This window comes from Pygocentrus nattereri, chromosome 10 (genome assembly GCF_015220715.1).
Source record: "Pygocentrus nattereri isolate fPygNat1 chromosome 10, fPygNat1.pri, whole genome shotgun sequence".
In the NCBI taxonomy this organism is placed as follows: Eukaryota; Metazoa; Chordata; class Actinopteri; order Characiformes; family Serrasalmidae; genus Pygocentrus; species Pygocentrus nattereri.
This window is the reverse complement of record NC_051220.1, coordinates 18,659,058-18,686,468: the sequence shown is the minus strand read 5'-3', so window position 1 is coordinate 18,686,468 and position 27,411 is coordinate 18,659,058. Positions and strand designations below refer to the sequence as shown.

The 27,411-nt window shown below is 40.4% G+C and overlaps 1 protein-coding gene across 1 annotated transcript in view; it reads left to right on the top strand.

Moving 5' to 3' along the window:
* Nucleotides 1-601: 601 nt before the first annotated feature.
* mthfd1b (methylenetetrahydrofolate dehydrogenase (NADP+ dependent) 1b) overlaps nt 602-27,411 on the top strand; it is a 31,375-nt gene continuing 4,565 nt past the window's right edge. The window contains exons 1-23 of the mRNA XM_017703236.2: nt 602-793; nt 4,276-4,360; nt 10,471-10,530; nt 10,667-10,720; nt 10,877-11,013; nt 11,686-11,786; nt 15,229-15,365; nt 15,762-15,873; nt 21,184-21,311; nt 21,602-21,699; nt 22,005-22,178; nt 22,645-22,781; nt 22,893-22,939; nt 23,028-23,135; nt 23,233-23,307; nt 23,471-23,573; nt 23,730-23,806; nt 24,513-24,653; nt 24,902-24,970; nt 25,537-25,648; nt 25,927-26,066; nt 26,403-26,444; nt 26,607-26,707. Of these exons, the coding sequence (XP_017558725.1) occupies nt 756-793; nt 4,276-4,360; nt 10,471-10,530; nt 10,667-10,720; nt 10,877-11,013; nt 11,686-11,786; nt 15,229-15,365; nt 15,762-15,873; nt 21,184-21,311; nt 21,602-21,699; nt 22,005-22,178; nt 22,645-22,781; nt 22,893-22,939; nt 23,028-23,135; nt 23,233-23,307; nt 23,471-23,573; nt 23,730-23,806; nt 24,513-24,653; nt 24,902-24,970; nt 25,537-25,648; nt 25,927-26,066; nt 26,403-26,444; nt 26,607-26,707 (2,276 nt within the window). The 5' untranslated portion in view covers nt 602-755. The remainder of the gene's footprint in view (nt 794-4,275; nt 4,361-10,470; nt 10,531-10,666; nt 10,721-10,876; nt 11,014-11,685; nt 11,787-15,228; nt 15,366-15,761; nt 15,874-21,183; nt 21,312-21,601; nt 21,700-22,004; nt 22,179-22,644; nt 22,782-22,892; nt 22,940-23,027; nt 23,136-23,232; nt 23,308-23,470; nt 23,574-23,729; nt 23,807-24,512; nt 24,654-24,901; nt 24,971-25,536; nt 25,649-25,926; nt 26,067-26,402; nt 26,445-26,606; nt 26,708-27,411) is intronic.

The window sequence follows — 27,411 nt, the reverse complement described above, 5'->3', positions numbered from 1 at the left end:
GCGCCTCCCCATCTCCGTTAAGAAAGAAGGTTTGTTGTTAATAGTGTTGTTTCTAAGTTTAAGACGTGTTTATATGCCTGTTGTCCTGTGTTCTGCTGTGAGGTATTCAGTGTGGTTTTAGTGTTTACTGTTAGTAGATGCTGTATGACTGAAGCTTTGTAAATAAAAGAGCATTTCTTTTAGCAGAAAAACATTTATTCTCTGGTTCGTTTTGACGAACACAAGCCCACTGCTTCACCTTTTGTCTGTGAATATTAAACTGCCTCACATTCACCAAAAATAAATAAATAAATAATATATATATATATATATATATATATATATATATATATATATATATATATATATATATATATATATATATATAAATGGGGAATATCTTCTTCTGGCTGGGTAAAAAAAGGAGCAATTTACGTTCACATTATTCCTAAATTTAGCCAGAAAATTCTCTGTAGAGTAAATCATATCTAACATTTTGAAGCTCCCTTATTTCATCAACACGGTTTTATAAGGAGCCGCCTGATTGGTGCAGAGCGTTACGCCTACATCGTTAACGTCAGGATCCAGCGATATTCGTAAAGCGTTTACGGCGAAAGTTGACTCTCGAGCCGTAGGGACTCAGTGTCGAAACACATAGACTACGTTAAATACGTTACGATTTTCTGAGCGTGAATGGTGTCCGCTGAGAAGTGCTGGTGGAAAAGTTTAGAAGCAGACAAGTTCATTGTCCTTTAGGAGAGCCCACAACCGCCGGGATGTCAGCTCAGATCATCAGCGGGAAAGAAGTCTCTGCGTAAGTTTTTCATGTTTCCGTTTCGCGCTTTGCAGCGGCAGCTAGGCTCTAAAGTGGGAGAGAGCTGGAAGCGTTCCACCAGGCAGGAGAGTCGTTCAGAGGTGTTTTACCGCCAATTTCCCTTAACGTGGAGAAAATAAACGCTGTGCTAAACAAGATTTAAAAGTCTGGAGTTGTGTAAAGTTTGTGTATTTAGTTACATGACTGAAACAAAGTGAAGAGGAGAGGAGCTCCACAGCCACGTGCAGTGCTCATGCGCGTTTGATTATGGAAGAGGCGCGTTCAGATCACCGAGCAAACCCGCAGTGTTCAGATCACCGAGCGAACCCGCAGTGTTCAGATCACCGAGCGAACCCGCAGTGTTCAGATCACCGAGCAGACCCGCAGTGTTCAGATCACCGAGCAGACCCGCAGTGTTCAGATCACCGAGCAGACCCGCAGTGTTCAGATCACCGAGCAGACCCGCAGTGTTTTCACCTCTTCTGTGTAGTTAGGGCAGGAGCGCAACCCATATTTGCGTCCTTGGCCTTCATATGAGAACTATTTGCAGTTGTTATTATCAGAGTTCACTATCATGTTGTAGTCTGTTTTATAGGCTTTATTGCAGGCTGATTATATTGCACGGCCTGGCATGAATTCGCCTACAATTCAAGGCCTAAAGTTTCCCAAGAAGCAGCCATATATATATATATATATATATATATATATATATATATATATATATATATATATATATATATATATATAAATATAATGAGAGAGAGAGAGAGAGATATTGAACGAGCCTTAATGTGCCCTCTGGGGGATACAGAGCAAATCAATCCACTTTTAAAATAATATGTGTACGTAAATACAAATGTAAATATGTAGTGATCAAGTTTTTGTTAAGTGATGTCAAAAATAGATTCATTTATTTATTTGCATCAAATTGAGTTCATAAAAGTAAATGAACCAATAGTACTGCTTGTAAGCAAATCTATCAAATAGGCTGTGCTTGCTTTGAAAGGGTAATTTCAACAATTAAATTTTTTTTTATTTATTAACCGGTGAGGTTGTGAACCAATCAGTCAAAATGGGAAATGCACCATTCTAAACCAGTTAGAATTGGTGACCATGGTGGTCATTGTTGATGAGAACATTTTGGCCTAAAACTGTTTTAGTAATTAATTCAAGGCAAAATTGTACCCAATGAAAACTTTTTTGTCAGATATATGCAATATTTTGCCACTAAAGACACGTGCATGATCATGATTAATTTTGGATAGTAATTAAAATGGCTATATGTGCGTTGTAGGCATTGTGACCTCTGGTTCCTATGGATACCACTGAAGTTTTTCTACAATCCATATTTCAACTAAACCACTCCGAACAACTTTGCTTACGCCTCACTGAGTGTATTATGCAGAAATTTTGAGAATTAGCTGGAATTCCACCTTGTCAGGTGACCGGCCTAATAATTTTTTGCTTAAAAGTGCCGTATGAAGTGCTGTTCCTACTAATAGTCTTTTATTATTTTGCTTTTTTTTCCCTCTAAAAGTGACTTTTAATGTGAACTTTAGTGACTTTTTTTAAATTTACTTAAAAACAGGCCAACTACAAAAATATTTCTAATAGTACTAGCTGACCGCAAGTTGGACAATGCTCACTGTTAACTGCTATAACTGTATAGACCTTTGTTGATCTGTACTATCACTTAATGCTGACATATACAAATGAAAGTGTGTATGGTGTGCTGTGAGTGTGCTGACACTTTCAGCAAGCTTCAGTCATTTTGATTATAGTAACGTAGGCTAGTCTTTAACTATGCCACATTTGTGGTTTATCAGTAAATTTTAATATGTTTTACGACACACGACAGTCAAAATAGATGTTAGTATAATTATTTTTGTATTTGTACACAGTTTTGTATTTTCTTACTTTCTTGTTGCCTTGGATTTTTTTTTTTAAAACTAGTTTCAGTGGTCACAATTGTGTCAGTCACTTTCACTGGTCACAAGACTGAGCAGCTCATGCTTTCTTTATTTGGTCCCTAGCATGACTGATTTGGCTGTAATTACACAGCGACTGACCCACTTCAACACTTAAATTTCCCCTGACGTCGTTTGGCTTTTGGTAATTAACTATGACTCTGTTGAAAGAAACAGAACCTGTAAAATGCCTTATTGATTGCAGAATGTTTGCATGCACTGTGTATTGGAACCTCTTGGTTGCAGTCTGACCTTTGTGCTCATCAGGTTTTAACAGAGAGATAAAACCGAACCAGTGAACCAGATTTGGTCTCTTTGGCTACACCATGGCTCTGATCAGAGTACAGCGCTTCCTCCTCTTGACTGGGTTTAGACAGTGATAGTTGAATGATTTCTTAGATCAATGGGGCAATGACCCAGTTTAGTATGACTGAGCTCAGTAATGGAGTTATGTAATGTCAGTGGGATTTACTCTGAAGTTTCTTTGATGTGGCCAGTATGCACTTCAGCTGATTAACAGACCATTGCAGAACCTACAAAAAGAGCAGATTCAGCTGTGAAGATCAAAATCAAGTGTCAACGTTAACTTCACTGAAACAGCCTCTTAATCTAATGTTGATTGTTCATCACATATGCACCCTGAATTAAAACTGAAATAGTATTGAAAGTTTAACAAAAAATGGTCAAACATTGTGGCTCTCCTTTCTCCTCAGATGCACTGAAAGTAAAAGCAAGCAATCAAGCTGTGTTTTTAGACAGTTGTTGTACAAGAAGTAAAATAGTCTTTTGTCTGTCTATAATTTCAAAAGCCAGCTGTATTGTTGTTGGTACAAACGAACAGCATACACCAACAGCATTGTTATTTTTAATTGAAAACATAGTAATAATAACATTATGCTCTCACAAAATCTTTAATAAACAAATAACACCCAGATAAGCCATGATGGAGAGAATCAATTAGATCCACAACCAGCAAACAACCCGTGTTTAAATATGTAGAGAAAAGACTGTTTTACTGCTGTTTATAGGTTTTGTTTGTTTATTTTAATAATAGAAAAGGATCAGTTTGTAATTACATCAGATGAAGGCATTGCACTCAACTGCTCTTTAGAACAGTTTTCCAGTCCCACTTAACCCAAATGATGTTGAGACTGAGATATTAATTTAAGCTCTTGAAATTGGGCCTGAGTAGTACTTTTACATAGCATTTGTAAACTTAGTAAAACCCTTTAATTTACATGCTTGCTTGCTGGTGAAGTTGGCTTCTGGTTTTCTAAATCATTTTCACAAAATGTTCACTGAAATATATTTCATAAATGTTACTAAAGTTAAAAAATGCATAGCAACTGAGAGATCTCCTCTAAAATGAGCTGAAATTACTTGTAAATCTACTATTTGAGAGGCTTGGGATGACAGTGTTACTACACTGGTGTTGGGGAGCTCTGTGTCTGTGTAAGAGCACTGACCTGGTGGTGTGACATTGTTTGAACAGTTGCTTGTTTTTGTTTAATCCAGCCAGGTGAGGGAGAGGCTGAAGAAGGATGTGGAGGCCATGAAGGAGAAAGATCCAAACTTCAGACCAGGCCTGGTGGTGCTACAGGTCAGTGGGAGCAAGTTCACTTGACACAAAAGGCTCCTAGTAAAAGAGGACTGTGTGATGTCTCAGGAAGTATTTTTATAAGATGCAAAAATAAATACATGTTCATCTTCATCACAGAGATAATAGACAGGGTGAGGTCATACAGCCTCTTCACACTGAAAAGGGGACAATTTTGCAGCCTTCCTACCAGCCAAATTGTCTTCTTAACCAGCTATTTTACATCCAAAGTGCAATTTCTAATTTCTTGAAGTAGAACATATCCTACATTATTTATGAAGTGTACTTCAAATATTTGTGTGGTCTTATGTACAAAAATGCGTCATAACTCGCGTTTACATATCATTTTCCAACCTGTCTTTATTCTTTAGGACTTAACAAGCTGTTTCTGTTGGTATGATTTAATGTTTAACAATGAACAGTGTTTACAAGTTACTTCAAACTCCATAATTTCAAAAAAGAAATAGAAATTTAGATTTCCTGATATATTCATCGGAAAAGGGTGAAACGCTCTGTCCAGGTAGGGAGTGAATTCTTGCCCCAAGTGGAGGAGTTTAAATATCTTGGGATTTTGTTCACGAGTGAAGGAAGGATGGAGCGAGAGGTTGACAGGCGGATTGGTGCGGCGCCTGCAGTAAAGCGGACCCTAAACCGGTCCGTCATGGTGAAGGGAGAGCTGAGCCAGAAGGCAAAGCTGTCAATTTACCGGTCAATCTACGTTCCGACTCTCACCTATGGTCATGAGCTTTGGGTAGTGACCGAAAGAACGAGATCGCGGATACAAGCAGCCGAAATGAGCTTTCTCCTCAGGGTCACCGGGCTCTCCCTTAGAGATAGGGTGAGAAGCTCTGAGATTCGGGAGAGGCTCGGAGTAGAGCCGCTGCTCCTCCACGTTGAGAGAAGCCAGTTGAGGTGGTTCAGGCACCTGGTAAGGATGGCCTCTGGACGCCTCCCTAGGGAGGTGTTCCAGACATGTCCGACGGGGAGGAGACCCCAGGGAAGACCCAGGACACGTTGGAGGGATTATATCTCTCATCTGTCTTGGGAACGCCTTGGCATCCCTCCGGAAGAGCTGGAGGAGGTGGCGGAGGAGAGGGAGGCCTGGGTCTCTTTGCTTAGGCTGCTGCCCCCGCGACCCAGATTCGGATTCGGATTCCTTTTTAAAGGTTTAAAGGGAATTTTTGGCTACATAGTTCAGTCATTGAGAGTCATTTAGAATGATCTTATTTTAAATGCTGCATTTATGGAACTTGTAGGCTTAGATTTCTTTAGTGTTTGTGAGAGGATACAGGGCTTTTGACATATGCAGTGCAAATATTTATTATCCAGAACTACCAGTGAACCTTCATGTATTTTCAGAGATTCTGTATGTAATATTGATAATGGTAAAATATTAGTAAATTTGGAAAAATACTTTTTTGGGGGTACAGTTTTGTTTTGGATCACACTGCATGTAACTCTACACCATAAAAATGTCTCAGGCATCAGGCAGCACATTTATAATGACTTCATTTAATAACTTTCTGTGAAGTAGCTTTTATATCGGTTCTTCATACACATTTACAAAAATGATTCATTTATTGAGAGGTTCTTTAGGGATCCAAAAATGGTTCTTTAATCCTTTGTTTTCAAGAGAGTAAACATGACCTGTGCTTTTGTTAATGCAGTGCCTTTATATCAATCCATTACTGTAATCCAGAATTTTTATTATAGTGTTTATGGACTTTTGGCACTGGTGCAGGTATTGATGCAAAAATGTTTTAATTAATTAATTAAATTTAATTTAATTTAATGTAATTAATCATTATATTTAGTTATCATTATATTAATCATTGTATTTAGTATTGGCATACATGTTTATTTATGAACCTGTTCACAGTATCCTGTTTTTTCCTTTTTCATATGCCATATCAATATTGGCTCAATTAAATTCTTTAGTTAGTGAAATAGGAGACTGTTACCTTTGTCCCTTTGCTGACGTTAGAGTTTAGTTGGCAAGAACCTCAAGTACTTCCCTTGTTCAAATTCAATATTGCAAAATAATGGAAGACTTATTGCTACAGTGTTTATGGATCTTTTATTATTGTAGTGATCCATGAGCTCAGTGAATGTTGTTCTTTTGACCTCTTGCTTCATTATGCTATCCTTGAAATGTTCACTTAGTGTAGCTGTGCAGGTTAAGATTAAGATTCACAAGAAGTGTTACTCTCTGATAATCGTCCAGTAAGTTCTTATTAACCATTTCATACTAGCATCCAGATAGCAGTACAAAACTCAGCTTGGCTAATTGTGATCTTTTTGCATGTTAAATTTAGAGTTTAATGCAAAGGTTTGGGAATCCCTGGTCTAATGACACAAATTGCTGATTTAAAAAATGTAAAAATATGTTAACACAACCTCTACAGAGAACACACTTCTACACATGTTAATACACAAATACTGTTAATTTTTTAATTTAACATATTGGGATAGAACATGACATTTTTGGTGTATTTTTTCCAGTATGTTAAATATGTGACTTTAAACTATTGCATACAGCTGTAGCTAGTAGAGAGGTTATGTGCTGAACACCAGTAGAAACATCATTATCATCATCATCATCGTTGCCCGCTAGTCCAAACAGGGTCGCGGTAGCAGTTGGGAGAGCAGAGAATCCCAGATGACCCTGTCCCCCGCAACTTCCTCCAGCTCATTCCCGGGGACCCCAAGCAGCTCCCAGGCCAACTTGGAGACATAATCCCTCCAGCGGGTCCTAGGGCGACCCTGGGGTCTTGTCCCGGTAGGCCGTGCCTGGAACAACCCCACCGGGAGGTGTCCAGGGGGCATCCGGATCAGATGCCCGAACCACCTCAACTGGCTCCTCTCAATGCGGAGGAGTAGCGGCTCTACTCTGAGCTCCTTCCGGATGACTGAGCTCCTCACTCTATCGCAGAGCATGTAGCCAGCCACCCGGCGAAGAAAGCTCATTTCCACTGCTTGTATTCGCGATCTCGTTCATTCGGTCATTACCCACAGCTCATGACCATAGGTGAGGGTTGGGATGTAGATCGACTGGTAAACAGAGAGCTTCGCCTTTTGGCTCAACTCCCTCTTCACCACTACAGTCCGGTACAGTGACCGCATTACTGCTGCTGCCTGTCCCAGCCTACGGCCGATCTCACGATCCCTCTTCCTGTCACTCGTGAACAAGACCCCAAGATACTTAAACTCCACCTGGGGCAGGTCCTTTCCCCTTACCTGGAGTGGGCATGCCATCCTCTTCCGGGCCAAGACCATGGACTCAGACTTGGAGGTGCTGATCCGCATACCAACCGCTTCACACTCAGCTGCAAACTGCTCCAGCGAGTGTTGGAGGCATCCATGTGATTCCGCCAAAAGAACAACATCATCTGCAAATAGCAGAGACGCCACCCTCCGGCCTCCACACATAATGCCCTCCTGACCCCGGCTACGCCCTGACACTCTGTCCATGAATATCACGAACAAGAGTGGAGACAGAGCACAACCCTGCGAAGTCCAACGCTAACCCTGAAAGAGTCTGACTTAATGCCGAGTATATGGACACAGCTCTCACTCCGAGAGTACAGAGATTGGATAGCCCGGAGTAGTAGCCCCAGCACCCCATACTCCCGGAGGACCTCCCACAAGATATCTCGAGGAACACGGTCATAAGCCTTCTCCAAGTCCACAAAACACATGTAGACTGGGTTGGAAAACTCCCATGCCCCCTCAACAATCTTTGAGAGGGTGAAAAGCTGATCCATTGTTCCACGGCCGGGACGGAATCCACATTGTTCCTCCTCAATCTGAGGTTTAACTATCGGTCAGAGTTTCCTTTCCAGCACCTTTGCATAGACTTTCCCAGGAGGCTGAGCAGTGTGATACCCTGATAATTGGCACACACCCTCCGGTCCCCCTTTTTAAAAATAGGGACCACCACCCCAGTCTGCCAGTCCAAGGGTACTGTTCCCAAGTTCCATGCAAAATTGCAAAGGCGTGTTAGCCATGACAGACCCACAATGTCCAGAGCCTTAAGCATTTCTGGACGAATCTCATCCACCCCCGGTGCCTTACCACTGAGGAGCTTACCAACTACCTCAGTGACCTCCACCAGGGAAAAGGAACTTGACACCCCAGAAGCCTCTGGCCCTGACTCCCGTGAGGGAGGCACGACTCCCAGATTAAGAAGTTCCTCAAAGTGCTCCTTCCACCGACCGACAATATCCTCATTCGAAGTCAGAGTTTCTCCACCCTTGCCGAATACAGCTTGGGCGCAGCCACCCCGACCCCTCCTGAGTCGCCGGACAGTTGTCCAGAACCTCTTTGAGGCCGAAGGAAAGTCTTTTTCCAAGGCCTCACCAAACTCCTCCCATGCCCTGGATTTTGCTTCTGCCACCGTTGCAGCTGCCACCTTTTTTGCCTGTCGGTACCTATCTGCTGAATTGGGAGTCCTTCGGGCCAACCACTCCCTAAAGGTTTCTTTCTTCAGCTTGACGGCCTCCCTCACCACCGGTGTCCACCAGGAGGTTCTTGGGTTACCGCCCCAACAGGCACCCACAAGCTTTTGGCCACAGCTACGCCTGGCAGCTTCCACAATGGAGGTTTTGAACAGGGTCCATTCAGACTCCATGTCCCCTACCTCCTCTGGGACGTGAGAAAAGCTCTCCCGGAAGTGGGAGTTGAAATCATTCCGAACAGGGGGCTCTGAAAGTCGTTCCCAGCACACCCTCACTAATCGCTTGGGCCTACCGGATCTGACCATCAGTCTTCCCTGCCATCTGATCCAACTCACCACCAGATGGTGATCAGTTGACAGCTCAGCACCTCTCTTCACCCTTATGTCCAGAACATATGGTCCCAAGTCAGATGAAACGACAACAAAGTCGATCATTGACCTTTGACCCAAGGAGCTCTGGTACCATGTACACTTATGAACATCCTTGTGTTCGAACTTGGTGTTCGTTATAGACAATCCATGCCTGGCACAGAAGTCCAATAACAATTCACCATTCGGGTTTAGATCGGGCAGGCCGTTCTTCACAATCAAGCCTCTCCAGGTCTCCCAGTCATTGCCAACGTGAGCATTGAAGTCTCCCAATAGGACTATGGAGTCTGTAGGTGGGACCCTTTCCAGAACCCCGCCCACTCGCTCCTGGAAGGCCGAATACTCTGACCTGTTGTTTGGTGCATACGCACAGACAACAGTCAAAGTTTTCCTCTCTGCGATTTTAATTCGCATTGAGGCGCCCCTCTCGTCCACCGGGACAAACTCCAACTGCCTGGTCACCAGCCGGGGACTTGTGAGTATCCCCACACCCGCCCGGCGCCTCTCACCCTGTGCAACCCCTGAGTAGGAGAGAGACCAACCCCTATCCAGGAGTTTGGTTCCAGAGCCGACACTGTGGGTGGAGGTGAGCCCAACTATATCTAGTTGGTACCTCTCAACCTCCTGCACAAGTTCCGGCTCCTTCCCCCCCAGTGAGGTTACATTCCATGTACCAAGAGCTAGTTTCTGCTGCAGGGGCCTAGGCCAACTAGGGCCTCCCCGCAATCTCCTACTGCCAATATGGCACTGCACCGCTCTCCCATGCTGGACCTTGCGGGTGGTGGGCCCACATGGCCTCCCCACGTTGCCTCTTCGGGCTGAGCCCGTCCGGATTACGTGGGCTGCCCGGCCACCAGGCGCTCGCCGTGGAACACTACCCCCAGGCCTGGCTCCAGGGGTAGGTCCCGGTGACCCTTTCCCGGGCAGGTTACACAATTTTTTATGTACAATATGCATATGCAATATGATAAAGTTTATTTCCAGCAGAAACATAATGTGTTAAACATCTGATGGACACTGAGTATTTTATTTTTATATTTTATTAAGTTACAAGTACTTTATTGCCATATTTCTAAAAAAAGTTTTATATTTGCACAGCTGCATATATGGGAATTCAGGGCTGATGCTGTTAACTGATATTTTTATATATTTTAGCTGTCAAAATGAATATGTGCTATGTGTTAGAATTACAGTTGATTTTAGATGTAAAGTGTTGGAAAATATATCTTAGTTATTTGTTGCCCAGCTTTTCCCTGACACTGATCACTTAGTTATGTTTGTATTGCAGGTAGGAGACAGAGAAGACTCCAACCTGTACATCAGCGTGAAGCTGAAAGCTGCTGCTGAGGTATCAAATTGTACAGGCAGAAAACGTCCCTGTCCATGCTTCACCAATGAATGATTATGAGAGAGAGAAATTCAGATTCTGAATATTCAGCATTGGTGTGCTGTAATTCTTAGTGTCCTCTTTGTGTTGAATTTAGATCGGAATCAATGCCACGCACATGAGGCTTCCCCAGACTGCTACTGAAGAAGAGGTGAGTAAACCCTCAAAAATATCTACTTTTTTTCCACTGGTCATTAATTTTATATAGCATTAGTTTGCTGTAACATGTATCATGGTGCAGTCTAGTTTGTAGCTCCATATAAGGTGAACAGTAACTCAGTTCTCTCTTTAATAACCACACATTCAGATCCTGCAAAGCATCAGAAACGTCAACAACAACTCCAGTGTTCATGGGCTCATTGTGCAGCTGCCTTTGGACTCTGTTAATCGCATTAACACCGAGAAGGTGACCAATGCTGTGGCTCCAGAGAAGGATGTGGATGGGTAAGGAAGGACACCCTCTGGCTTTGTTCACTTCAGTGTAATCATACCTTACAGTCGTATGCCAAAGTTTGGACATGCCCTGGTCAAATTACAAGTTTTGTTAATTTTCTTAATGAAAAGAAGTTACACCTCTTCTACAGAGAACACACTTCTGCACATTTTAATACACAAATATTGTTTATTTGCTGAATTTAAAATATTGAGAAAAACGTATATAAAATGGCCTGTGCAGAAATTATTACACATTTTATAGTTTATTTTTTTCCCATATTGTAAATTAAGTAAATAATTTGAAATGATGCACTGAAATTTACAGAAAAATGTCATATATAGGTTTCGTGTAGATTGTGTTCATTTATTTTTACTAAGAAAGTCAGCAAAAAAATTTTGATTGCAGGTTTTCAAACTTTTGCGAGTTTGAGCTTGAGAAAATCTTAATAAAGAGTCGGATATGTTCAATGTCATAACAATAATATGTCTGTGCTATGGCAAACATCTCTGTACATTAATGTAACAAAGCTTTTCTTATAGTTCAGTTGACATTAAATTTTGCACAATGTACACATCAAGAATGAGGACTTTTTTGCCTTGTTTAAACTGGTAAATAAGGAATAACTTTTTAACATAATATTATACATTTCAATATTATAGTAATGTATGTGTGTTTTATAGTTTAACTAGCATTAATGCAGGGAAGCTGGCCCGTGGTGATCTTGGAGACTGTTTCATTCCCTGCACTCCCAATGGCTGTATGGAGCTCATTAAACAGACAGGTAGGTGCCAGTTCCTCTCTTTAGTAGTACTTCATCAAAACAGTTTGTGATTGAGTGGTGTGGCTGATCAAAGACATTGCCATATGTCATCGCCATAGGCTTTGCAAACATGCATGGTCTTTAGCATAAGATAAAAATCACGTCATGTTTATACACATATAATGTAGTGAGGTAAGTTGCTGGTTTAGCTGCCTAGCTAATAAAGTTAAGTACAAGTCGTGAAAGTTTAAGAGACTGAATAATAAACCAGGATTTTCAATATGCAAATAAGCTGGTCTGTAGCATTGTACATATCGTTGCTGTCGGAAGAAAACCTTGTATCTCCATTTTTGGCATTTTTCAGTTTTTGACAGTTTGACCCATTTGAAAGTATCTGTTACTCTTTACATTGTTTTTTAAGTTATGATGAATGGCCTGAAAGGAATTATCCAAAATGACATGGGAAAAATTCTGGTTTCATTGGCTTACATTGAAATTAAAGTATGTTTTTCCCTTCTCCTATAAAGTTACCATTTTGGAGATGCAAGGTTTTCTTCCGACAGCAGCGATATACGCTGCTCAAAAAAATAAAGGGAACACTTAAACAACACAATATAACTCCAAGTAAATCAAACTTCTGTGAAATCAAACTGTCCACTTAGGAAGCAACACTGATTGACAATCAATTTCACAGCTGTTGTGCAAATGGAATAGACAACAGGTGGAAATTATTGGCAATTAGCAAGACACTCAATAAAGGAGTGGTTCTGCAGGTGGGGACCACAGACCACTTCTCAGTACCGATGCTTTCTGGCTGATGTTTTGGTCACTTTTGAATGTTGGTGGTGCTTTCACACTCGTAGTAGCATGAGACGGACTCTGCAACCCACACAAGTAGCTCAGGTAGTGCAGCTCATCCAGGATGGCACATCAATGCGAGCTGTGGCAAGAAGGTTTGCTGTGTCTGTCAGCGTAGTGTCCAGAGGCTGGAGACACTACCAGGAGACAGGCCAGTACACCAGGAGATGTGGAGGAGGCCGTAGGAGGGCAACAACCCAGCAGCAGGACCGCTACCTCCGCCTTTGTGCAAGGAGGAACAGGAGGAGCACTGCCAGAGCCCTGCAAAATGACCTCCAGCAGGCCACAAATGTGCATGTGTCTGCACAAATGGTTAGAAACCGACTCCATGAGGATGGTATGAATGCCGTGGAGACGCCGTGGAGAGCGATCTGCTGCCTGCAACATCCTTTAGCATGACCCGTTTGGCAGTGGGTCAGTAACGGTGTGGGGTGGCATTTCTTTGGAGGGCCTCCATGTGCTCGCCAGAGGTAGCCTGACTGCCATTAGGTACCGAGATGAGATCCTCAGACCCCTTGTGAGACCATATGCTGGTGCAGTGCTAGACCTCATTGCTAGACCTGATGTGGCTGGAGTGTGTCAGCAGTTCCTGCAAGATGAAGGGATTGAAGCCATGGACTGGCCCGCCCGTTCCCCAGACCTGAATCCGATTGAGCACATCTGGGACATGATGTCTCGCTCCATCCACCAACGCCACGTTGAACCACAGACTGTCCAGGAGTTGGCGGATGCTTTAGTCCAGATCTGGGAGGAGATCCCTCAGGAGACCATCCACCACCTCATCAGGAGGATGCCCAGGCGTTGTAGGGAGGTCATACAGGCACGTGGAGGCCACACACAATACTGAGCCTCATTTTGACTTGTTTTAAGGACATTACATCAAAGTTGGATCAGCCTGTAGTGTGTTTTTCCACTTTAATTTTGTGTGTGAATCCAAATCCAGGCCTCCATTGGTCAGCACATTCATCTTTGAGTGTTCCCTTTATTTTTTTGAGCAGTGTATCTTAAGAGCTCTGTGCTCCACCAGAGGGCAGTGTAGAGCCATTGTCTTAGATTTAGGTCAGAGTTTCTTATCTGTTTGCTCCAAAGAAGGAGACATAAAGAGTTCTAAAGTTGACGGCACAGTACGGCACACCAGACAGGCTCCATGCAGCCCCAGCACCAGGCAGCAGACAAAGCACATCTACAGTATGTAGAAAGTGTTGCAGAAAAACGCTGGTACACTTGAAGCTCAAGCATATTGTACATTCCACTCATATAGATTTCATAGGATAAACTTTTAGCATCATTTAATGAATTTATCAGGTTTTGTGTATAATTACACAAACTTGCTGTTCAAGCTAAGTATCAGGTGTAAAATGGTATGGCTATGCTTATGACAATAGCTGTGGTGAAAAAAGAGGATTAGAATATGTTAAAGACTTAAGTCACCTTCTATGGATTTGTTATGGTCTGGGTTTAAGATTGTACAGTAACTGTTAGATGCCGAGTGTCATCACTGTCTCCTGATGGGTCTGGTGTGCAATAGCCCGTAGCCTGAAGATTCCTCTTCTTCATTCTTAACTTAGACATAGTTTCTTGCATGACCGTTGCTGCTTTAGATGCAAAACCCCAAGAGGAGAAGATTAGCTTGATTGTTAGGCTGGATTGATTTATTTCCTTAATCAGGAAATACTTTACATGCAAAGTTTAATAGGTAGCTAAAGAGCTGAACAGCAAAGCTGTAATCAGCCGCTGGAGCTGCTAGACCACATGTGTCAAGCTCCAGTCCTCACAAGCCAAAACACTGCAGAGTTCAGCACAGTGCCTCATTAAACACACCCGATTTAGCTCATCAGCTAATTAGCAAGGCCTTCAAATCCACAGCATGTTGGCTCCAGAAGGACCCCAGTTTGACATGCCTGTGCTGGACTGCTGAAGGGGTCTCTGGCTGATATAATGCTCCATCCCAAACCACACGTGTATATGTTACCTACTACACTAAAGAATGCACTTGTAATACTGCACTATTGTTCAGGTACTACAAATTGTGCTAGTATGTTGTTTGAGATGCAGCAGAAATAATGCAATGGAAAATCTCAGCCATTAGCTTTTATTTGTTATCACTACAACAGCAAAAAAAAAAATCAAATATATTATTTACTATGCTTTAAAATGAGATTTAAAGTATTGCGCAAAAACATTTTACTGCCTTTGCTGTATTGTTTATGGGTTTCTTGTGTCATGTTGTTTGCAGGGCGATTGTGTAACATCACTGGAATACTATGAATACTTTTTTCATTTATTTTTTTGATTGTTTTATTCAAATATTTTTTGAAGATGCTTGATATTTGAGTGACCACGAATTTAGGACTGCTGTTTACTGCAGGAATGGTATTGAAAAATGATGTATTCAAACGTTTGATATATACAAATGCTTGATAGACAAACTAAGGGAACTTCTAGTTTAATTTCTCAGCTGAGTTGACAGCCCTGATAGAAGAAAATGTTTTGCCAGTACCATGATATACGTTCGTTGCAAGTCAAATGAAGCTTCACTCAAGTTTTAAAAGCGATTGTGCAGTCACGTAGGAATTTGTGGTTGAATAATGTTTGTCTTTTGCAGGCATGTCGGTGGCAGGAAAAAGGGCTGTTGTGATTGGCCGCAGTAAGATTGTAGGCGCACCTATGTATGACCTCCTGCTCTGGAATCATGCCACTGTGACCACTTGTCACTCAAAGACTGCTGACCTGGCTGCTGAGGTAAGCATCAACTGGTCCAAGATTCATGCAAAGGAGAATAACCCAAAAAGAAACTGATTTGCCCAGATATGAGCATTGCATCCTCATGCAGAACCCAACACATTAAAAAAGATTTTTCCATTAAAAAGGTTTTAAAAAATCACTAAAATATCTTTAAAAACAGCATTAGGTGTTGTAATCTAAATCTAATAATTTGTTCGAGCTGGGTAGTGGCAGAACAGTGTGAGCTGCCTGCATGCATATTTTATCTTTCTTTTGCTGTCAAGAATTGTCAGCTAACTTGTTAGCTGAAAATTTCTATATTCTCACAATAGCTCATAAACAGGAGGTTTATCATATTATAACATGGAAAAGATTGAACAGTCAAAGTGTACATGTATGTAAACCACTTAACAGGTGGGAAAGGCAGACATTTTGGTGACTGGGATTGGAAAGCCTGAGATGGTGAAGGGAGAGTGGATTAAGAAGGGAGCGATAGTCATCGACTGTGGTATCAACCATATTCCAGGTGGGTGTGGTGGTAAAAGCATGTTTCTGGAACATGCATAATTCTCTTTTCACGTTTCTGTGTGTTGTTTTGTTGTGTTTCTTGTTGTCTCTTGGAGGAAAGTTAAGGATGCCTCGATATGAATAGTGGTACTGGGTGTTGTCTCATACTGCACATGAGCTGCCGTACTCGTACTCCTAAAAATTCACAGATACCAACATTCCGATACCAGCTGGTACCATGTGATGTAAGCCAAGTGTATGCTGTGATGCTAAAGAGCAAACGGAGTGAAGGACACACAATTAAACACACAATCACAGCTGCTTCCCCACTATTGGTGGAAACACATGGAACAGCTCAACAGAGGTGGAAGAAGTCGACATTTGCTACCAAAGTCTACATATGCCTGGCTTTACATTGTTTGACTGAATTTAATATATATAAACACTATACGAAGTATAAACACGAACATGTTAGTTTTTTTTTTTTTTTTTTTTTTGTAAAATTGGCTGTAGAGACTGTATCGTCCCACTGTGTTCATCACTGCCTGCTTTAACTGCTGTGCACAGGGTTAGCCAAGCTGCTGTATCAGTTTCTCAGTGTATTTGCTCAAGTCATTTTGAGTGGTTTAAATGGAGTATCAAGCTTTATTTGAAACTGTTCATAGACAGAGCTATCTGTAGAGCTACGTTTCACATAGCATGGACCGACCCAAAGAACAAGATGAAGAAGAACTTTAGAGCACATTCACCTAAAGCTCAATCAGCCAAACAAAAGTTTCTAAGAAGACATAAACTCCACATGTGAGCTCCTCAGATATACTAGCCTTGGATGTGATTTCTGCTGTCGCTGTGCTGCAAAAACTGTTGAAAGATACAGATGAGGAGCAAAACCTACAGCTTTACACAAGCGCATTTCTGACGTGGAACTAGACCTGCTCTTCTTTACTGCAGCTCTACTTGATAATATAGCATTGCTAGCTAATGCACTTCATTTACAACCAGATTTTAGTGATTTAACTGTTAAGGCACATTGGTCTCATTTACACTACAATTTACTTAATTTTAGATGGGTAAGTATAAGGTTAATAATAATAATCATAATAATGGTCATAAGGTACTGGATTCTGTATTGGCGAGTAGTAACTATGTATATTTCAACCATCACTAAAAGCCAGCAATCAGCATTCAATATTAGTGATTTCTTTGGGCAAGTAAAACACAAAGTTGGGGCAGCAACAGTGAAAATCAGTTTTCAGGGGAAATTCATTCTGTTGGCAGTGTACTTGATATTGCTTTCATTTGCTTTCGTTTTAAAACACTGTAGAAACACCAAAAAAAAGAAAATTCTGTTTCTTTGAATCAGTATTGACCCATCTATACCTGTTTTGCACAGTTTGTAGGTCTCACACTAACAAAGCACAAAAAAGGCACTGTATTTTGTCGACACGGTCATTAATTGAAAGGTGTCATGAGAATTTTAAGTAGAATCCCTCTGCCATCTCAGAGCACTGGGCTTTTGTCTGCATCTGATGAATGCATACTATAGTACAGGGTGAGTCAAAAGTCACGGGACACTTTTATTTTATGTTTTATTTTATTATCTTTTATCTCTGGAGTCATCTCAAACAAATTGTGTATGCAACAAACACCACCTTCAGCACCGCATTGTGGAGGCTTGTGACAGCATAAAAAATAAAATAAAATAAAATAAAATGGTGTCCTGTGACTTTTGACTCACCCCGTAGTTCATCGTAATGCATAAAGATTATAAGTGTGTGTGTGTGTGTGTGTGTGTGTGTGTGTATACATTCACCTAAAGCTCAATCAGCCAAACAAAAGTTTCTAAGAAGACATAAACTCCACATGTGAGCTCCTCAGATATACTAGCCTTGGATGTGATTTCTGCTGTCGCTGTGCTGCAAAAACTGTTGAAAGATACAGATGAGGAGCAAAACCTACAGCTTTACACAAGCGCATTTCTGACGTGGAACTAGACCTGCTCTTCTTTACTGCAGCTCTACTTGATAATATAGCATTGCTAGCTAATGCACTTCATTTACAACCAGATTTTAGTGATTTAACTGTTAAGGCACATTGGTCTCATTTACACTACAATTTACTTAATTTTAGATGGGTAAGTATAAGGTTAATAATAATAATCATAATAATGGTCATAAGGTACTGGATTCTGTATTGGCGAGTAGTAACTATGTATATTTCAACCATCACTAAAAGCCAGCAATCAGCATTCAATATTAGTGATTTCTTTGGGCAAGTAAAACACAAAGTTGGGGCAGCAACAGTGAAAATCAGTTTTCAGGGGAAATTCATTCTGTTGGCAGTGTACTTGATATTGCTTTCATTTGCTTTCGTTTTAAAACACTGTAGAAACACCAAAAAAAAGAAAATTCTGTTTCTTTGAATCAGTATTGACCCATCTATACCTGTTTTGCACAGTTTGTAGGTCTCACACTAACAAAGCACAAAAAAGGCACTGTATTTTGTCGACACGGTCATTAATTGAAAGGTGTCATGAGAATTTTAAGTAGAATCCCTCTGCCATCTCAGAGCACTGGGCTTTTGTCTGCATCTGATGAATGCATACTATAGTACAGGGTGAGTCAAAAGTCACGGGACACTTTTATTTTATGTTTTATTTTATTATCTTTTATCTCTGGAGTCATCTCAAACAAATTGTGTATGCAACAAACACCACCTTCAGCACCGCATTGTGGAGGCTTGTGACAGCATAAAAAATAAAATAAAATAAAATGGTGTCCTGTGACTTTTGACTCACCCCGTAGTTCATCGTAATGCATAAAGATTATAAGTGTGTGTGTGTGTGTGTGTGTGTGTGTGTGTGTATATATATATATATATATATATATATATATATATATATATATATATATATATATATATATATATATATATATATATATAATATACAAAACCCCAATTGCAATGAAGTTGGGATGTTGTGTAAAACATAAATAAAAACAGAATAGGATGATTTGCAAATCCTTTTCAACCTATATTCAATTGAATACACTACAAAGACAAGATATTTAATGTTCAAACAGATAAACTTTATTGGTTTTTGCAAATATTCACTCATTTTGAATTTGATGCCTGCAACACGTTCCAAAGAAGTTGGGACAGGGGCAACAAAAGACTGGGAAAGATGAGGAATGCTCAAAAAACACCTGTCTGGAACACTCCACAGGTGAACAGGTTCATTGGAAACAGGTGAGTGTCATGATTGGGTATAAAGGGAGCGTCCCTGAAAGGCTGGGGATGGGGCGAGGTTCACCACATTGTGAACAACTGCGTGAGCAAATAGTCCAACAGTTTAAGAACAACGTTTCTCAACATGAAATGGCAAGGAATTTTGGGATTTCATCATCTACAGTCCATAATATCATCAAAAGATTCAGAGATTCTGGAGAAATCTCTGCAAGTAAGCGGCAAGGCAGAAAACCAACATTGAATGCCTGTGACCTTGGATCCCTCAGGCGGCACTGCATTAAAAACCGACATCATTCTGTAACGGATATTACCACATGGGCTCAGGAACACTTCAGAAAACCATTGTCAGTGAACACAGTTCGTCGCTCCATCTACAAGTGCAAGTTAAAACTCTGCCATGCAAAGCGAAAGCCATATATCAACAACACCCAGAAACGCCGCCAGCTTCTCTGGGCCTGAGCTCATCTGAGATGGACTGACGCAAAGTGGAAAAGTGTCCTGTGGTCTGACGAGTCCACATTTCAAATTGTTTTTGGAAATCATGGACGTCGTGTCCTCCGGGCCAAAGAGGAAAAGGACTGTCTGGATTGTTATCAGTGCAAAAGTTCAAAAGCCAGCATCTCTGATGGTATGGGGGTGTGTTAGTGCCCATGGCATGGGTAACTTGCACATTTGTGAAGACCCCATTAATGCTGAAAGGTACATACAGGTTTTGGAGCAACATATGCTGCCATCCAAGCAACGTCTTTTTCAGGGACGTCCTGCTTATTTCAGCAAGACAATGCCAAGCCACATTCTGCACGTGTTACAACAGCGTGGCTTCTTAGTAAAAGGGTGCGGGTACTAGACTGGCCTGCCTGCAGTCCAGACCTGTCTCCCATTGAAAATGTGTGGCACATTATGAAGCACAAAATATGACAATGGAGACCTCGGACTGTTGAGCAACTGAAGTTGTACATCAAGCAAGAATGGGAAAGAATTCCACCTACAAAGCTTCAACAATTAGTGTCCTCAGTTCCCAAATGCTTATTGAGTGTTGTTAAAAGGAAAGGTGATGTAACACAGTGGTAAACATGTCCCTGTCCCAACTTCTTTGGAACGTGTTGCAGGCATCAAATTCAAATGAATTTGTGAATATTTGTGCAGTGAATATTTGCAAAAAACAATAAAGTTTATCCGTGTGAACATTAAATATCTTGTCTTTGTAGTTTATTCAGTTGAATCGTATTGTTTTTTTGTTTTACATAAATGGGTTACATATGGGTTATGTGTGTATAATATAATATAATATAAATCAGGGTGGTATCCCACATACTCTGGAAGACATGAGATATAACAGCACACTCGGCGCACTTATAACTGCTTATAACTTATGATTTATAAGATGTTTATGCCATAATTATTAACCATTTAATAAACAAATTTTAAACCATTAACTAGCCCTTTGTAAGGGCACTCTTACTGTGGTATCACTGACCTTTTAGTAGAACTTGTGATGAAATGGTGATTGAGTCAGTGTTTCTGTCAGTCGGTCAGTAAGGGGTTGCTAGATGTTTCATTGTTGACTAATGTTAAGGATGTTGTCCACTCTGTCATTTTAATATGGCTGTTTGTTTATAGGTCATGTTCTACTTGCCAATTCAGACAAGTCTGTGGAAAAATTTGTCGAGCCCTGGCTGTGATTGGGTAGAATTGTTTTGATGGGGCAAGAGCATTTATCTACTGTACTGTTACATCCATAAAAAAACATGCTTTGATTGCTTGGCTGCAGATGGCTATGACACAGGGTGCAGCTTTCTTAGTAAAACAATTCCTGCTGCTTTACCAATAGAAGTCCACAAGTAAGTCTCTTAATGCTATATTCACCTGAGTATCTGCTAGATACGCATATGTAAATGGTTTTGAGTCAGTGTTTCATGTAGGCTTAAGTAGTTCACATTCTGACAAAGAATTGTTTGAGGTGAGGAGTTTTTGCTTTTAATGGGTGCCGTAAATGACATTAAAATGTAGTTAAAAAGTGGTTACCGTTGCTTAATTTTCTCTCGTTCACCTCTTTTGTATGTGTTGAATCTTCTCACAGACAGCACTAAGGCTAACGGGAGGCGGGTAGTGGGCGATGTTCATTTTGCCTCTGCTAAAGAACAGGCAGCCTTCATCACACCCGTGCCAGGAGGAGTTGGCCCTATGACTGTTGCTATGCTCATGCAGGTACTCTCCTCATCTTTCATAGTAACTATATTCAAATACAGCTACATGCATCTTAATAACTCCGTGTTTTTACAAAGTGCAACTCTTAATTCTGCTTTAACTTTTTCATAGAAAAAGCTATTTGTTAACCACGACTGAATTAAGTGAAACACAATTGTTATTGTTTGACTGATTAGTTGCCTACGAGTCTCTCTTACTTTACGTTCCAGGATGGAGCTGGATCTTCACCATGCTTCTTTTCTGTTTTTCACTTAAGCTGTATGTCCCTTGTTTTCTTTATGTTCTCATAGAATACCGTTCTTAGTGCTCAGCGCTTCCTTCAAGCACATGAACCAGGCAAATGGAACATCTCTTATACCAAACTCAACTTGCAACGACCCGTTCCAAGGTTTGAGTCTTTCTCTCTGTTTAGCAGCTGATCCTCCAGAAAAGCCAAACTACCCAAAAAATATATCAGACATTTTAGGCACCTGTTGGTGGACATTACCAGTGAAACTGCCTCTCTTAATATATTAATGTATAATATTAAGATATATCTTAATGTATCTTAATACAAGATAATACTCTTGTTGAGTCTATAAAGTACATTTTTAAAAATAAAATAATTTTATCTTAAATCCTTCTTTGTATCTTCTAGGCAATTTTGGAGTGTTCCCTAGCTGTATTTTGACTAATGTTCCATCTGGTTTTCAGTGATATTGTCATCTCTCGCTCTTGCGTGCCCAAGCCAATTGACTGTTTGGCCAGTGAGATTGGGCTGCTCTCTTATGAAGTGGAGCTCTATGGCAAGACCAAGGCTAAAGTACAACTGGAAACTATTGATCGACTGCGGGCCCAAGCTGATGGCAAATACGTAGTTGTTACTGGGTAAGAAATATGACAACCTTTTTAGATCAAGTATTACCTTCTGAGATGTATGTATAAATAGATACATTAAACTTGTGCATTGTGCAATAATCACTGGAGTATTATTGTACATATTACTGTGAATTGAAGTTGTTGAAGATGGTTTGGCCTCATTCACAAAGACATATCATTCATTTGTAAAAATTGTACAGTTGTATGCAAAATTTTGAACAACCACAGGCAGAAAATGCCATTTTGTATCAAATGAAGTTTTGAAAAGGCCACATTCTGTGCTTTATTTTTTTCCCAATATGTTAAATTCAGCAAATTAAGAGTAATTGTGCATTACATTTTGCAGTAGCATGTTCTCTGTGGAGCATGTGTGAACTTATTTTACTTAGGTCATCAAAAAAACTTGAACAGGGATGCTCAAATGTTTGCACATGACTGTATATAATTCATATTAATTAGATTTTTGCCTTTTTAGAATTACTCCTACACCTCTTGGAGAGGGAAAGAGCACCACTACCATAGGATTGGTGCAGGCACTTGGTGCTCACCTTAATCGCAATGTGTTTGCTTGTGTACGCCAGCCATCTCAAGGCCCAACGTTTGGTATCAAAGGTGAGTGGAGCGTTTTGGTCATCTTGCAGGGTTTGCTAGGTCAATGCTGTCCAAGTATATCTTCAAGAGTGCTACAATTATTACTGTTCAACTCTGATGTTTTATCAATAGGTGGTGCTGCTGGAGGTGGTTATTCTCAAGTTATTCCCATGGAGGAGGTACTGTGGCTTTTTATGGGCTGTTTTGCCAAATTCCAAAGCATTGTTAATATTAAATTAATATATGGTGCTTTCTTGTTGATTTTAGTTTAATCTTCACCTTACTGGTGATATCCATGCCATCACAGCAGCAAACAACTTGGTAGCTGCTGCCATCGATGCCCGTATGTTCCATGAGGCCACTCAGTCTGATAAAGTAAGAGCTGTCACTCTTCAGGCATAGTCCACATGTACTATGAAAACTGGCAGTATGATGTTTTATGTTCTATGGTATTTCTATCTACTGTACACAGGCCCTTTTTAACCGCCTTGTGCCGCTGAGCGGAGGCCAGAGGAAATTTTCTCCCGTGCAGATCAACAGACTAAAAGTATGAATAATTTTACTATTTATGTCTTTAATGAGCTCCCAAAAATTCAATTAAACTGCATTTTCCCATATAATTTGCAGTTATCTATCTCCAATTACCATCTTTTGTTAATGTTGTTCCTTTGCTTGTGTGTAATGTTGTTTCTTGTGAATGATGTGTGAAGAAACTGGGCATAGAAAAGACTGACCCCTCCACGCTGACCGAGGAGGAGATCACTCGCTTTGCCCGACTGGACATTGACCCTGAATCCATCACCTGGCAGAGAGGTATTAGAAGACTAGTGGCTCAGAATGTAGTATTGTGTGCAGTACAGTTGCCGTGCATTGATTTCTCCTTCCTCTTCATACCTGCAGATATGATTGTTGTCTATATGTTTCTACCCTTGAACTTACATTTTGCTTTTTGTTTTACCTACAATGCAGTTTTGGACACCAATGATCGTTTCCTGCGGAAAATCACAGTTGGCCAGTCTCCCACTGAGAAGGGTCATACCAGAACAGTGAGTTACACTTAGCCACATCTAATAGAAATTACAACATTCAATTAAAATGATATATTGCCATGTAGGGCTGTAGTTAGTTTAATAATGCTATACGTAAGATATACACTGTCAAAAAATTTGTAGACACCTGCTCATGCAATGATTCTTCTGAAATTAAGGGCATTAATAGGAAGTTTGTCCCCCTTTTGCTTTAGTAGCTGCCTCTTCTCTTCTGTGAAGGCTTTACGTTAGATGGTAAAACAATGCTGTGAGGATTTACTCACACTGAGCCACAGGAGCATTAGTGAAGTCAGGTACAGTTGATGGTAGATTAGTTCTGGATCACAAATGCTACTTCAACTCATCCCAAAGGTGTTGGAGCTCCATCACCTTTGAGTGCTGTTCTGCTGCTTGACAACCCAATGCTGTTGAACTTCATACCTCTCAAGGCAATGCTTATGTAGCTTGCAGCTCAGCGTCCCATTCCTTTAACGGTGCTTTTCTATGGAGATTATGGAAGCTGTGTGGGTGCAATTGAATGGCTGTGTCAGTAATCAGTCCACTTTAAAGTGGCTGAATTCACTGGCTAGAAAAGCTAGCTGCAAACATTTGGCCATGGTGGACATTGACATCTAGGACATCTAAATAAGAGTGTTATTATTATTGTTGAGCACTAGGGTGACTTTTGTGGATCCAGTAAGCCAAAGGTTGTTTGTTTTTGCAGGCTCAGTTTGACATCACGGTGGCCAGTGAGATCATGGCTGTCTTGGCTCTTACCAGCAGTATGGAGGACATGAGGCAGAGGCTTGCTAAAATGGTGGTGGCCACTAGTCGTAGTGGAGTTCCCATCACTACTGAGGACCTGGTGAGTAGTGCAGTAGAAAAGAACAGAAGTAGTTTGTGGTGATTTCCATCGGAAAAAACGAATGAACTCTTTGTCTATTCTAGACATCTGTGAAGTGTAATTTTAGACGGGGGGGTGGAAAAGGAAAAATGTGGAATGTAGCTCAGCGTTAGCGGTTTTCTCTTTATGGGGAAACTGTCTAGAGAGCCTAAATGTTGCGCATCAAAGGTTACAGTGTTGGGCTTAATTCCCTCTTCATCTCTTTTCAGGGTGTGTGTGGAGCACTGACAGTTCTAATGAAAGATGCCATCAAACCTAACCTAATGCAGACATTAGAGGTACAAAAACCTGCACGTTTTACATTAATGCGTTTATTTGCTGAATTTAACAAAGCATTGAACATAAAATGTGGCCTGTGCAAATATTATATGCATAATTTACATCTTATATTTTATATGTGTGCAAATGCTCGTTTTATATTTTTCGTTTAATTTTTAATTCCTTGTATGTTGTATGGTTCCCATCACTGCCACCACCACAATTTTGATTCTGATTACATTTCTTTGTAATGGGGCATTTGGCAGTGAACCACTCTAAATTATTTTGTTTACTTCTTAACCATTGAATTAGGCAGACATTTTATGTAAACAGGTGTAAATTATTGGGGTAATTGAACTGAGGATTTAGGTTGATATTTGAAGAGGAGCTGATTATTTAATATTTACCTGGTCAGACCCTGGTAAATCATTCGTTTTACTCATGTAAATATGAAATAGTATTTAAATAAAGTGTTGTAGGTTTTAAGTCATTCTCTGAGGTGCTTTGTTTGAATAAACAGAAGAAAGAAACAATTAGTGAATAATTATTTGACTCCCACTCCGCTACGTATTCCCACCCTTTTTAGGGAAACCCTGTGTTTGTTCATGCTGGACCTTTTGCCAACATTGCGCATGGGAACTCCTCCATCTTGGCTGATAAAATTGCTTTGAAGCTGGTGGGGCCTGACGGATTTGTAGGTAAGCATGAATTAAAAAGTGCCTCAAACTCACAGGCTCTGCTGCACATCGTACTGGTGCCACCTGTTGTATGTAAACATAATTGCCTGCTTTGATCTTTATGGTAATATTATAGTAATTAGAATAGCAAGATAGTAAAGACAATATGGTGACCATGTTCAGCTTGTTTAGTGAATTACTGTATTTAATCACATATTGTTTTTGTTTCTTTAAGGACAGAAAATTAGCGGTTGTGCATTTCTTATCTTGTTTCTGTTGTTCCTTTGTCCCTCTGTTAGTGACTGAGGCAGGCTTTGGTGCAGACATTGGGATGGAGAAGTTTTTCAACATTAAGTGTCGTTATTCTGGACTGAGGCCTCACGTGGTGGTGCTGGTGGCCACGGTCCGAGCACTGAAGATGCATGGTGGAGGACCAACAGTAAGTGGACTATTATTGCGCATTTAATGAACTGTGTTTGATCTTTAATACGCATAAAGCTTAAATGCATCAAGTGGTAGTGGTCTAGATTGCTGTAGTGAAAACTGCTACGTTAAGAAATGAGATTCTAATTGTTAAATTTTTCTAATGTGGATGATCGATGCTTCCAGCTGTTCAGATTTCATTTTTTTTCATTTTCTTTTCTGGTAATTAGTGACTGAACTGTGAGCAAAGGGTTGTACCATCAAATAACTGACCAGTCAAAATACATTCCTTTACTTTGATAGATGCTTTGATATTCTGTGGTGTATTTGAAATATTTGTCTTTTTCCGTAGGTCACAGCTGGAATGCCTCTACCGAAGGAGTACACCGAGGAGGTAGTAACATGAATTGTGAATTTATCTGTACAGAAACCAATATTTTGCATCTGTGCATTGTATACTCCATATGTAGTACATGTGAAAGTTACTTTAGCATTTTAGGAAATGACTTCTAAAAGGAGCACAAGGACTGGAAACACATTGTGTTTTGTTTTTCAGAATCTCGAACTGGTGGAGAAAGGCTGCAGCAACTTGAGGAAACAGGTGGAGAATGCCAAGCATTTTGGGGTACCAGTCGTTGTTGCGGTCAATGCTTTCAAGTAAGAAGCTATGGATGAATAAAAGCCCATCTCCTTTACACCTCTTTCCATGTAAAGTATTAAACCCTATTTGAGTTGGATTAGGTTTAACTGGGCTATAGTGCTGTAATTTATAGAGGTGGGAATGACTACTGGCACCATGACAATATAATGATTTCTATTGAAATTTTGAAAATATTGCGATATGAATGAATACAAAGTACATCTTCAAAAGAAAACTTTGTTTTACTTAAGGTTTACTGTTTTGCATCTCACTTCAGAAGAACTATTGCAATATTAGGACTAAGAAGACAATGGACTGCGGTGTCCTTTTAGTCTACCAGTTTTAAAAATCTTACTTAATTTAGTAAAGAATCATCAAGTGGTGGCTTTACATGCATCAGTACTGATTCTTCACTCAAAATATTGCATTACTGTGTAATGTTTTACTTTTTTTCCTACCACCCATATTTTTGCTTTTAATTCAGTACACATCTGTAATATCTGATGTGGAGGTAGTTTGGGGCAGAGTGGCCTGTTGGATCCCATGCATGTTACATTACAGAACATATTCTGGTGAAATTAATCTAGCTAGAGTAGTGCTTTTGATGTTGGGTTTTATTATCATGCTATTGCAGTAGATATTTTACTGTAAACTGTAGTGCGTATTCAAAGTATTCTGATAACATCACGCAATCATGCAGCCACTATTTTGGTTAGGCAAA